At 33.4% G+C, this 14,291-nt stretch overlaps 1 protein-coding gene across 3 annotated transcripts; it reads left to right on the top strand.

The window, feature by feature from the left end:
- Nucleotides 1–3,244: 3,244 nt before the first annotated feature.
- LOC6032787 (proton-coupled amino acid transporter-like protein pathetic) lies at nt 3,245–13,721 on the top strand. 3 transcript variants are annotated; one of them, XM_038262587.1, is made up of 9 exons: nt 3,245–3,516; nt 7,184–7,235; nt 7,291–7,361; nt 9,870–9,968; nt 10,025–10,175; nt 11,055–11,158; nt 11,286–11,843; nt 11,913–12,056; nt 12,117–13,721. In XM_038262587.1, the coding sequence occupies exons 2-9, from the start codon at nt 7,227–7,229 to the stop codon at nt 12,379–12,381; spliced, it is 1,401 nt and encodes a 466-aa protein (XP_038118515.1). In that variant the 5' UTR covers nt 3,245–3,516; nt 7,184–7,226; the 3' UTR covers nt 12,382–13,721. The 3 variants fall into 3 exon arrangements, with proteins under 3 accessions (XP_038118515.1, XP_038118516.1, XP_038118514.1); XM_038262588.1 differs by lacking the exon at nt 3,245–3,516 and adding an exon at nt 5,724–5,876; XM_038262586.1 differs by lacking the exons at nt 3,245–3,516; nt 7,184–7,235; nt 7,291–7,361 and adding an exon at nt 8,667–8,795.
- Nucleotides 13,722–14,291: the final 570 nt, after the last annotated feature.

The raw sequence follows: 14,291 nt of genomic DNA, 5'->3' as shown, positions 1-14,291 counted from the left end.
GTGATTTGTGAAGCTACCAGGAGTGAAATAATCCATTTAAACCAAATTTCATAACTGTTGATTGTTTTTATAAGGCAGGATAAGGGTGGTCCATTCTGCCCCCAAGTGGATTTTAATTTAACACTTCCACCACCAAGTCTCTAAGCGAGTTTTTCACCAATGTGTAACAGGTCGTATCGAGGTGCTCCGATTTGGATAAAACTTTCAGCGTTTGTTTATCTATACATGAGATGAACTCATGCCAAATATGAGCCCTCTACGACAAAGGGAAGTGGGTTAAAACGGGCATTGAAGTTTGAGGTCGAATAAACATAAAAAATCTTAAAATTGCTCGCATTTCCGTAAAACTTCATCAATTCCAACTCTCTTAGATGCATTCGAATGGTCTTTTGAAGCACTTCAAAATGTGCCATAGACAACCAGGATTGGTTCGACTTTTTCTCTTAGCTTTTGCAAATTACTGGCAAAAATTGATTTTTTTAAACCTTTATATCTTTTTACAACAACCTCCAACACCCATTCTCCCATAGGTCAAAAGTTAGGTAATTTCATGGACTATAAGCCTTCGGAAATAACTTTTTGGCCAATCGCAGTTTTTCTCATAGTTTTTGGATTTTTCTATAACAAACATTTTACAACGTTAGTTTTCCCCTGTAAGCCGCCATAGGGGCACTTTTTGGTCTCAATTTTGTCATATTCGGAATCCTCAGACAATTTCACGTAAGTTAGAAGTATTGGAGTTGTAAATTTGATTGAAAAAAATGCTATTTAGAATGAATTAAAATATTTTTTAACAATTTGTTGGATTAGGGGTAAAACAGGTTTTCGCCTACTTGATACAGCATTTGACGTATTGATCAAAGGGATATAAGATCTATTTCTTTTTTCAAAAATGTTTTATTTATTTATTTTTAAAATCAAATTTACAACTCCAATACTTCCAACTAACGCGAAATTTTCCGAGGATTCCGAATATGACAAAATTGAGACCAAAAATTGCCGCTATGGGAGCCTACAGGGCAAAAACTAACGTTGTAAAATGTTTGTTATAGAAAAATCCAAAAACTATGAGAAAAACTGCGATTGGCCAAAAAGTTAATACCGTAGGCTTATAGTCCATGAAATTACCTAACTTTTGACCTATGGGAGTATAGGTGTTGGAGGTTGTTGCAAAAAGATATTAAGGTTTTAAAAAAATCCATTTTTAACAGTAATTTGCTAAAGCTATGAGAAAAAATTAAACCAATCCTGAATGTCTATGGCTCATTTTGAAGTGCTTCAAAAGACCTGTCGAATGCATCTAAGAGAGTTGGAAATGATGAAGTTTTACTGAAATGCGAGCAATTTTAAGATTTTTTATGTTTTTTGGACCTCAAACTTCAATGCCCGTTTTACCCCACTTCCCTTTGTCGTAGAGGGCTCATATTTGGCATGAGTTCATCTCATGTATAGATAAACAAACGCTGAAAGTTTCATCCAAATCGGAGCACCTTGATACGACCTCTAGAACAAACCGAGCAATATTTACAAATACTGCCTCTTAAGGTTCCTTTGTTGTTTGTATACCTTGGTAGAAGCATCTAGTAACGTTATAAGCATTGAGCAAACTTTTTCAAACAATCCAACAGAAAGCTTATTTAAAAACCTCGAAATAAACAACGTTTGCGTAGTTTTGTCAATAAATTTACATTTTTGCTCATAATTCGAAAAACACAAAGAATTCAAACGTCGTTTTCGGCATGGTGAAGTTATTTGACGTCCTTTATAAGACCCTTGCCTTACAGTTGGTCTAAATCCATTCTAAAGCCCAAAACCAAGGGTGGCCCATTCTGCCCCCCTGGTCCATTCTGCCCCCCTGCCCCTAAAATTATTTTAATTTTTTAAAACGCCGCAAGAAACGTTAAATGACTCATCATGCCCCAATTTATCATTTTTATACATTCTTTTCTTGAGGATCGCCCCGTATTGTGTAAGGAGGGTTAAATCTAATCTTGTTAAAAATTTAAAAAGTAAGTCAATTCACCCCAAACACTATTTAGGAACCGTTAACTCCAGTTGCATTTTAAGTAATATCGACAATTTCCATTAATTGGGCGTGTAAAAGATCAGAAAATTTACTACATAAAAGCCTACATGAAATTGATTGTTGTGAATTGTGAAAAAGTTAGAAAAATAGGATGCAAGCGAAGTGAATTTTCTAAAGCACATGATAAGCAGCCATTTTGTAATTTTTAATTTTATACAAACAAGCAAGTGGTAGGAAAATTTGTGATCTTTCCGATTAAGTTTTTTATGTTTAGAATAAGCCGTATACAAAAAAGTGCTATTCCACTGTTTATTGGTTCGTTTACACAAGACCCTAACCAATGTTTGCAAATGTTTTTTTTTTTATTGAATTGTAGTCATCGACATTTCTACCGACCTAGTTTTTTTTATATTGAAAAAAAAACACCATCTTTTCGAGCAGATATCCTGAAATATTGTAGCTACAATGTAGAGTATGCATTAGGGTGGGTACGGATTTCCAAAAGTTCTCAGATCAAGTTCTGGTGTGGTTCCCCTTGTAGGGCATACCCATAGGGACTCTCACGCCAAATTTCAGCTCATTTGGTTGAAAACTGGCTTGTCTCAAGCGAGTTCAAGTTTACATGGGATTTACTATGGAAAATTTTGAATTTTCATTCATTCGCTCCCATAGTAAATCCCATGTAAACTTGAACTCGCTTGAGACAAGCCAGTTTTCAACCAAATGAGCTGAAATTTGGCGTTAGAGTCCCTATGGGTATGCCCTACAAGGGGAACCACACCAGAACTTGATCTGAGAACTTTTCAAAATCCATACCCACCCTAGTATGCATACTTGAGAAAAGAGACTAGCTACACGCACACTACTACAAAGCCGGTATATCATATGGTAACCTATCCGCATGCGTACAGTTTTTAAATACAAGAGGAAGCACGAAAGACTGTCCCAAAATAATGTTACCTGTATTTTACGAAAATAATTGTAAAGAATTGGAAGAATCCCTCTGAAATGTTAAATAAAACAATTGCAAATCAGAGTTACCTTACTTCTTTTACATAAAACTACTATATAATTATTATTTTGCCACATAAAAACATTTGCTCTCTAGTAGCGAATAGGACTGTAAAGCGGTTATGGCTACCTCGTACCAATACCGTAAATCGGCAATGGCAATGTCGAGAATAGAAGTTCTACATGAATGCTGAAGTTAATTACATGACCAGTCATACTTTTACTCTTGCATCAATAGGTTATATTGGCAAGTTTCGTTTGTTTCAGATACCATACAAAAGTAGATTGTATTTCAATATTCGTTATTGTTAATTGGCTTAGTGTGCAATTGGCATTTACAGCAATGGAAATCGATTCCGAATTTCCTTAGTCGCTAAAGGCTCCTTAATATCATGGCAAGTTTTTTGAGGTTCTGAAATAACTAAAAAAGAGTTGCATCATTTTTTGTGTTGGTTCAAAAACAAGAAGTTCCTATACTCGTAAGTATACTTTCAAACTTGTGAACTAGTATAAAACAGAAAAGTCCTCATAATACACATTACATACATATGGACCCGAAAAGCCACGTGTTTCTTTTTGGAAAATGATAAATTATAGTTCTTGACGAATACCACCGAAAATAAGGTGTAAACCTACACATCTATCACTACACCGAAGCTTACTACTACATGCAAACTCTGGTATGCATCGTTTAACACGATACCACTGCACAGACTAAAAAGCGGTAAATAATTTGGAGGCTTTTTTTACTTCTGTGAATTTCTTCATAAAATGATGCAATTTACATCATTATTACAGCCAGATCACAAAATCAGTTCATCAGTTCCAGCTGTATCATTACCTTTTTTTGGGACGATATTTGTTAAGGGGACTTTTGTTCCAACGTCACTGTTATTTCAGAACTGTCGTTAAATAGTTTCACAATTCCTTATAGTACCGTACTCAAAGAAAGTGGTGTTGAGGAAATGTGATTCTGCATGATGAAATTTGTAAAATTTACTTGAAATTTGTGTTGAAATAAAGAAACGTGATGAATATTGGCAAACAAAATAAATTTTACATAAAACAACCTATGGCATATGCAAATATTTAAAAAAAAGTATGTCCCTTGCTAAAGATAAGAGAGAGAGCTTAAGGAGCCAAACAATTAGAAAAAAATTAACATTTAACTACAAGCTATGAACGATTCTATTAAAAAAATGTTGCAAAATATATTGCACAATAATACAGTTGTTTTGCTATCATTAGTTGCTTGGTTATCATAAAAATGTACAAATGAAATATTTTTTGTATGAAATAACTTAAGGCAATTTGAGCTTCTGCAAAAGCATTTTTTTCATGATCTAGCCAAAAAGTCGAAACACACCACAAAAGGAACTCAAGTAAAGTTCACCTGCTGAACATGGGAGACATAAATCCAAAGATCACTTTTCGTATGTTTTTAATGCGTTATGATGGCAAAAAACAGTACATCGATATAAAAAGCAAAAATGGTGAAATCATCAAAGTGTGCAAAAAAAGGTATAGAATGAATTGAAAATATAACTTTTGATTTATTTCAGTATTTACCAGCATTCTTCAATTATAAAGCTAGTTAATGCTATGCAACACAAAGAACGTTCCTCATTTTTTTCTCAAATTTCTAAAAGAATGTTCAGGGTAGTTTCTATACTCTGTTTTCCAAAAAAAATGAATCTTGTGGTAAGATGCCACCCTATTAAAATACTTTGGCTAAAATTAGAAAGTACAGCCGAGCATTGAAGAAAACAAAATAGGTCAAAACAGAAGAAATGTGCGTAAGACAAAGCATGTTGTCTACGGTATTTTGAGGACTATATTTGGTACACAACTGAGAGGTGTGTTGCGCAATTATGCAATATACTAAAATTGGTATTATTATGAATTTGTGCTCATGTAAATCTAAACGTTTGAAAACAGAATAAAGGAACATTTTGTTGACTGTAGTGAAATATTGAACAAATATCCAGGGCTTCCGAATTTTTTTATGCAAAAAGGAAAAAAGTACTGATTTCTCCTGATACAATTACAACGAGATATCTACAATTTTTGTAAAATGATTCTTATGTAACGTTTCAAATGGATTACCTTTGGTGTAAACAAACAAATCATTTCGCCTTCTCTGGCGTTTTAAGTCGCTTGTTTACATTCAAGGTTACGTCCTACTGAAAACCGGCAGCGGATTTAACCGTGTTTTTCATTCGTTTAAATGTTATATTTTTGTAGCTGTAATAATTACACCATAAATGACATGTTTGAACAAACTAAGACATGGCCGAGAACATAAAGATTAAACTATTTTGTGAAACCAAATTCGTAATTCAAATGAAAGAAAACGCTTGACTTTATTCAAGAATGTCACGAAAGATGGAAGATTTTGCTATCTCATCATTATTTGATTAAAATTGTTCTTTGTATGTATTGATGCTACATACACCTTGCTCAACATCTGTATTGTGAATCAAGACTACTTTTTTAATGTGTCGTATTTTAGACCATTTTTTGTGATTTGAGTATCTGATTTAAACATATAATCCTGAACCTGAGAATTATTTTTACGCCTTTATGAAAACGTACACCAGAAATAACTCTGTATTGAAAATATTTGTCCAATCAGTTCCATTAGACACCATCCAGAGATAGCAAGAAATATATGTTCAACCTAGACCGAGGATGGTTTTAGTTTCAAGTAATCAGTCATGGTGTCAGCACGATTTATGGTAATGTGACTGCAAAAACTGCTACGTAGAGAGCGTGTTGTGATCATTTTCAAGAATCAGGTTACAGCTGACAAAACAACATTTATACCGAGTTGTTCAAAGTGAGTACTCAGTTGAGGACAAAACACAACATTTCGATATGTGAATTTCTTTTATATCTTTACTGCCACGTGAATGCAAAATCATTTAGTGGCGTACAAAGTGCATTTGATGCAAACACGTGCTTTGCTAATAACTATACTTAAGCTTATCTCAATGTTTGATATTTGCAAAGGAAACTGATAAGGTACTTATTTATTTTTTTCAATTCATGTTTAATATATATTTTATATATTTGATAATATATATTTTATTTTTGCACAAGAAAAAAAACTATACCATCTAAAAAATCACAAATCGGAGGAGAATGATAAAATTATGGTTATACATCAAGATTTTTTTTTTCTTTGAAACAAAGATGAAACCATTCATGCTGCAAGGTTGAAAAGATTTGGTAAACCAAATGAGGCCGAAAAGCAATCAATTGTCAATTTAGTCGCTAATTGATTTGCTTTCCATATCCTAAACAACGAACCCGCTGGTTTGGTTCAGGGAATTAGGGTGTGTTACCAGGTCCAATTAAAAAATATTATGCTGATCAAATTATGGTTCAAAAATGCAAAAGGCTTGTTAGCTACTGTATCAACTGCTGTTCCTATTTAGACTGTTGTCCCACTATAGACTGATAAACTTCTTTCACATCCGCAATAATCAACGAGCTGAGAAATCACGGATTGTGATTGAACACTAGGGATTGAAAATTTTGGAAAATCTTAAGGGTGTGCCAATTTTAAGCCAAGAATCGCAAAAATGTATAAGGAAAGGAAAAATCTAAATCTCACCAAAAGGAGGCGTTAAATGTGTCGGATCATTGTCAAAAGACTAATGTAAAATTTGATGACAAGCAACTTTGTCGAAGACTGTAAAACGATCCGAGTTAACTCTGACGAATTATTAACGATTGAAAGAAGACATTTTTGTATGAATAGATTTTTTCACCAACTTTAACGATCTATAGCGACCCTCAACCTTAACCGATTGTGCTCAAATTTGGCACATACTTATTTTTGCCTAAGGTCTCGAGTTGGGGTTATCCCAGATGTCGATTTTTATTGTCAACCTATTGAAACCTCAAAGAATCATGGCTATAAAACATTCATTCCAGTCAGCCATTTTCAGCCATGTTTGTTTTAGAAAAAAATATCTTGATTCAAAATGCATACATCACAAATTGGATCACAACGTGTTGTTTTTTTGTAATATTTCTTTTCAATCTCCCATTTCTGAACTTTATATCCAAAACCATCATTGAAAAAACGCTGTCGTACCAACAGATTGAGAATAAAAATGTCCAAATTTCTTATTTCAGATAAACTTCTTCGAAGATTCTAAGCAATAATAAGAGATTAAAAATGGTTAACGTAAGTATCATAAAACTCGAAATATTCATATTTTTAACATTTTATCTATTTTAAGGAATACACCGGACCACCTGCTCAAGAACTTGAAACTTTTTTGCCAAAGGATGCAAAAAATGGAGCATCAAAGTAAGTAATTTAAATCATAGAAAAATATGACCAATTGCCCTCTCACGGAGGCTTAAACGATCTGTGATTGTACTTGAATGCCAAAGGTTGTAATAATGGTTTGGAGTATTTTAAAAAATAACATATTTGAAAACAATCATTTAAGTGAATACTTGAAATAAGAGTACAAAAAAATTTACCTTTCTACGCATACTTGGCGTATTTTACACAATACTCTCATGAAATCGCATGTAAGTTGGTTTCGCAAGAGCAAAAAGCGAATATAAAGACTGAAGCAAACTGAAAAGCATCTTACCGGAGATTCATTTTCTTGGAAATTGATAGGGGACATTCATAGGCAGCGTATAGCTTAAGGGGCCGATTTTATAATGTATATTCGAAGCTGAAGCAAATCATATTTTTATTTATGTTTTGCAAATTAAAAATACTATAAACAGGTGATTGCCTTTAACGAACAATCAATAACAAATAAATTTAAAATGCGGTGTTTGTGAAAGACGCCTGACACAAATTATAAGAAGCAAGGGAAAAATTGGATGTTTTCTGGTGCCCCACTGTGCAAGACGGGTAAAATATTTTCTTTGGTGCACTGACCTAAGAAGAAGTAACTTGGTAAAAACCTGAATTTTTCAACAACGAAAGTTAATCGGTTTTTCAGACGAGCCAAAAATGTAGTGGAATATGCAACAACACAATGAGATGATGAACGAACGCAGAAAAGATTCATGGAAGGAAGAAAATTTATTTCAAAATTGCGAAACGCAGCAAAAAGAATGAATAAAAAATGCAAGGCTCAAGCGCTCAAACCTTCGATACGGTGTTGATTTTGAAAGAAGGTATTGATTTTAAAATTACACACCAAACACAACTCACTTATTATCGGTAATTATTCCTCTGTTGCTCATATACTCAATTCCAGTTTTTGTTATATAACAAAATCCATGTATAAGTTAAACTATTTTAGATTTTTTAAATGTGGTTTGTAAATACATGTTGATGTATTTTACTTGTTATAATTATAACGCATTCTGAGCTGACTCGATGAATTATGTTTATAAATTCATTTAACACAATAAACTTGTGTAACTTTACAATATTTTTAATTTTATCGATTTTTACGTCCATAATTCAAACTAAATAAATCATTAAAATCAAAAGTTGTAATTAATAACCAGCGAACGACTATAAAGCATTTTGAGTTGATAAATTCCTTATGACCTGGAAGCGAACAAAATGGAGAAAAAAACGAAAAAAATACTGTATCCTTCTGTACACCGTGGACCAAGCAATGGTGCATAATTTAGTCTGTTATCAGCTTCCGAAGAGGTTGGATCACATTTTAAGTTGTTCGTTCCTACCGAATATTTGTGATTTACTAATCATGGACAGTGATTTCCAGTACAACAATAACTATACCGAAAAAGGAGACGCCAGGTAACAAGAAATGTTAGGAAGTTCAATAGAATGACTTACCTTAGATTCAGTCGGATTTAATTAACAAGCTCGTAGCTGAAAACAGAAAAAAATACAAATAATTTAATTCGTGTAATATAAAGAAGCAAATTCAAGATCTAAAAAGTTGATATCCCGTGTAAAGAGATTTTAGAAAAAAAATATTTAAATAATGAGGGATAGAGGAAAGGAGGACATCGATTTTTTTTCAAAATTCAACAGATTTTTTAATAAACCCAAACATGCTAAACATGATATATATGAGCGCAGGAGAATGCTTTTAAATTGATTTCAGCTGATTGCACCTAAATTTTCAGAATTTTGTTTTGGTACCCTTTTGTACCAGCTCAAGCTATTTTGTTTCATATGTTTAAAGGATCCTAAAAAAAACTCTAGAAATGTATAATGCTCATTTAGTTATCTAGAAAAAAAAAAAAATGATTACGTGCACCGTTTTCAAGTTATTGTTTTTTTAACACCTAAACTCCTAATGTTAATTTTTTTAAACAAATTGCCTTATTCAAAATTAAAAAAAAATCACCCTTGGCCTTCCCTGAAAAACATATGTCCAAAAAATAGGAATTCCCATGAAAACAGCATTTTTCGAAAAAAAAGTTATCCGATCGGGCTCAACATTCCTCAAAAACTATATAAGTTATAGCTACCGTACTTCGAAACTGGGTTGACGCGTATCGACGCGTCGCGCTCAAAGACGGAAAAATGACGAAAACGGGAAACATTTTTTTTTCACTAAAAATGCGACAACTTTAAAATTTCAACGATGACTTATACTGAATAAATATTGGTTCTCAGTTTGGTTTTTCTTACTGTGCATGGTTTATTTTCCTGTCAGGATTTATTTTATGGGCTCCTTGTTAAGGACTAAATATGGGATTTAGAAAAGTATTGACACTAAATTTGCTTTATAAATGTGGTTGCGATATTTTTAAAAGGGTTTATCTGTGGAACTGACGGTACAGAAAGTTAGATTTTTTTTAATTTTTATATTGATTGGGAATACTTGTAGTGCTGATTTACAATATCATTAATACACAGGTACAAGATCACACCTGCCGGTGAAAAACCCGATGTGGAAACGGCAACCGCCGGGTCATTTGACCCGTTTAAGGAGCGAAACTGTGAACATCCAACAACGTGAGTATTGTAAAGCAAAACATGCAATCAAAAGTATAACCACAATTTACTTTCAGAGATGGGGAAACACTAACTCATCTGTTGAAAGCATCGCTAGGCACTGGAATTTTGGCTATGCCAGTCGCCTTTAGTTATGCTGGTTTGGCAGGTGGAATCATTGCAACGATCCTTACAGCTCTTGTCTGTACGCACTGTGCTTATGTTCTGGTTTGTATATTTTTATATTATTTTATGAACAAATCACACACAATCAGTACCGTCACATGGGACAAAGTGGGACAGCTGATTCAAACTGTTTTTGTTTGTCATTTTTTTATTTTTCAAACGTTTCTGTTAGAATAGATTCAAACCTATATAATGTTTCAATCATTTGAAAATTTGATGAATATAACTGCCGTTCTACGCATAATTGTCCCATGTTCAAAAAAGTGCAACTGAGAAAAACGCGATTGAAATTTTTCGACCGATTTCGGTGTTTCTACGCATGATTGTCCCGTGGATTCCTATTCGCCCTATGTGTCCCTAATCTCCCCAGTTAGCAAGTTATCACCCTTATTTTTGATTCTCCTGCTACACTACAGGTAAACAAGACATAATGCTTCGTAAAACTAATGATTCCGTGTAAGAAAATACTTGGTGGGACAATTATGCGTAGAAATACAACGATGGGACAAACAGACTTGGTGTTGTTTTTAATGAGTTTCCGAACAAAGTACCAGATTTTACGTGTTTTTCTTAAAGTACACATCAGACTAAACTTAAAAATGTCATAAAGTCAAAATCGTCCAAAACTGACATTTGACAATTATGCGTAGAACGGCAGATAAGTGCTTCAAATAATATCGCAGTCCCAATACGCATTCAGCTAACGGTATTTGAAATTCAGGCATATTTTGTAAAATGAAAACAGAAATACATTTCTCATTTTTTGTATTGCACAACCATAGCAAATTCGCCCAACCGTTGGCGCTGTTTCAAATTATTTTCATTTAATTTCATGCTTATTTGATACATTAACCATGTAATGTTCACGAACAAAACGCATCAATATTTTTTTTTTTTCATTTTTTATTGATATTCCCGTAGGTCAAATGTGCTCATACACACTACTACAGAACAAAAACTACAGCTATGTCCTTTGCTGATGTGGCTGAAATATCGCTAAAAAACGGACCTCAATGGGGACGAAGGTAATTTTACCAAGACACAACTTAAGTTTTTTTTATTCAAGAAATGGGAATGCTAAATTTTTATTATTAAAATCAATTTAGTTTTTTTTTAAACATATTTAGGCAATGTTATTTTCTTTCTTCACAGGTGGAGCACATTTATTCGCCAGTGTATTACGTATGGATTATTTATAACATATTTTGGAACATGCGCTGTATATACAGTTATCATTGCGAGGAACTTTCAACAGGTTATTGAACATTACACGGGTTCTGAATTGAATCTAAGAGTTATGATTGCGTTGCTCTTAATTCCACTGATCTTACTGTCATGGATTCCAAATTTGAAATACTTAGCCCCAGTATCGATGGTGGCGAATGTTTTCATGTGCGTTGGATTGGGAATAACTTTCTACTATCTAGTGACTGATATGCCACCACTGTCCGAAAGACCAATGTTCGTTAATGTTCTGCACTTGCCACCATTTTTTGCCATCGTTATATTTGCAATGGAAGCAATCGGAGTTGTTATGCCTTTAGAAAATCAGATGAAAACGCCTAAAAACTTTATTGGAATTTGTGGAGTCCTGAATCAAGGCATGGGAGGAGTAACTCTCGTATACATCTTGCTAGGATTCTTGGGCTATGTACGATACGGCGACCAAGCAGAAGGAAGCATAACACTAAATTTGCCAGTAGAGGAAATGTAAGTCACATGATCATCAACACACTTCTCTACAACCCTAACAACAAATCTATTGTTGGTCCTTTTTAGTCCTGCACAAGCAGTAAAAATTCTGATCGCTTTGGCTGTATATTGCACATTTGGATTACAATTTTACGTTTGTCTTGACATTGCGTGGGTTGGAATCAAAGACAAATTCACGAAACGACCGACGTTGGTCAATTATACTATGAGGTAACATTTGCTGCTAACTAGACATGTTGAAAATAAAATTTGTTTTTGTTATAATTTCAGGACAATTCTAGTAACGGCGGCGGTTCTGTTGGCTGTGGCAGTTCCCACAATTGGTCCCTTCATTGGCTTGATAGGAGCGTTTTGTTTCTCGATACTTGGTCTGCTCATTCCTATTCTCATCGAAATGGTGACTTTTTGGGAGCAAGGATTTGGAAAATTCAACTGGATTATTTGGAAAAATGTTTTAGTATGCATTTTCGGTATAATGGCACTCATATTTGGATCTAAAAGTTCAATTGAGGACATTCTCAAATTATATATCTAGAAGACTGGGAGTTATGTTTCAAATTGCTTTAAACCACATGTAATAGCAAAAGTGCTGAGCACAAAATGCATTGAATTGATTTGCTTTTCCTATTTTTCATAACTCAATAAAACGAAAAGACAACAACCACTGAATGCAAGTGCCTAATAGTTAACGAACAAACCATTCAGAAGGCCTTCGCAAGAAACAATCATAGTCTTTCTTTTTTACATACATACACATTTGTAAAACAAAACAAACATAAAAATTACGATTGGCATTATGTTATATGTAACGCAAGAACAAATACAAACTGATTTTGGTTTAAAAATTGTAAGAACTTTTTGAAATTATAAATTCAAACTAACATAACAATAAAATTACGCAAGGCAATGAAATAGTTCCAATGATTTTCCACCATTTATAATGTACGGTTTTCTGAAAAAAAAATACGTAGCTCCTGTATTGTAGCAAACATGTGTGGGCTATCTTCAAACTTTACAAAATAAATGAAAACAATTTAGTTTTAATGATTTCATTTTTGACTAATTGCCAAATTCTGATCTGACAAACACATACAAATGTGCGAGCTTTCTTCTCTCACACTTTTTTTTTGCATAAATGTAAGAATCAGTTAACGCAATTTTTTCAGATGAGAATTATTTTTATTTCTTTTCACTTGAACTTCCTTATCACTGGCTCCCCGTTCATTTGAGTTTGTTATTATTGTCGATTGTCTGCTTTGTAAGCAGGCCAGGTATCGAACGCCCATTTACCGAAAAAGTCTTGAATATTTCTTTTTATAAAAGATATTGTCATTTTGAAATAAACACAAAGCAATCCGAAAGCCCCTAAAAATATAACGTAGTCTGTAAAACATTTTTCAAACATGAATAATCTGACCATCCATGATAACATCTCCATGTTTTTGGCACAACATATTTAACCTATTCTGTCGTCAGAGGAGGAAACTGCTCTTGCTCTCATAATTTTTAGATTAAAAAAAAATTAAAACGACTTAACAAAAATATTTCGTGGTTTTGTTCTTAGATAGTTTGCAGATGTTTTTTTTATTCCAAATTAATTTGCCAACAAGTATTTTTGAAGGATAGACTCTCAGTCTAGATGTTTTATAATTTTCTAAACCTTAGAAAATTGCTTGAGCCCATATTAGTTAATTTCGCGCAGAATAGTCAAGTGTCACATGGAAAGTTTAAAAAGAAGAAATGAAGTTGATGCCTTAAACAAATTGGAACTCCATGCAATTCACCATTGGCTGATTGATAGTAATTATTTAAGCTTCAAAATATAAAAGAAACACATTACATACATGCATACAAATAAATTTTTCATAAAACATATTCTCGTTTGACTTGTTTTTTGGTGAAGCAATGAATGAATTTTTTGACACAGCTCCTATATATATTTATTTATTTGAATATATCTCTATTTTGGGCTCAGTTTTGGGTTATAATCAGTTCCTTTCTGAAGTACCGTAAACTGGGGTCAATCGGGACACATGGGGCGAATTGGGACAGCAGTTTTTACCATGTTGGAGCACAATATTTTGGTTTTTCTGGTTGGTTTCGGTTAGAACAGATTCAGGCCAACAAAATGTATACATCCATATCCAAATTTAAAAGCTTTAAGTGCTTTAAAAACTGCTGTCCCTATTCAGACTGTAGTCCCGATTCACCCCAGATTACGGTAATTATTCAGGGTGGCCACCAGATTTCGATTTTCAATTTCCCGGTTTTTTCCCGGTTTTCTCCCGAGACCAGAAGGAATTTTCCGGAATGTTTTTAAACCAAATTACAATGTTTTCATTTTTTTCATCATACTTTTTGAACGCATACATTTGGTTCAAAGTTTGAATTCCTCAAGAAAGCTTTCAAATCTTGAGTTGTAAACGAAGCCGTTTTTATCTGTTA

Source organism: Culex quinquefasciatus, chromosome 3 (assembly GCF_015732765.1).
Source record: "Culex quinquefasciatus strain JHB chromosome 3, VPISU_Cqui_1.0_pri_paternal, whole genome shotgun sequence".
Lineage (NCBI taxonomy): Eukaryota > Metazoa > Arthropoda > Insecta > Diptera > Culicidae > Culex > Culex quinquefasciatus.
This window is presented reverse-complemented; position numbering and strand designations above follow the sequence as displayed.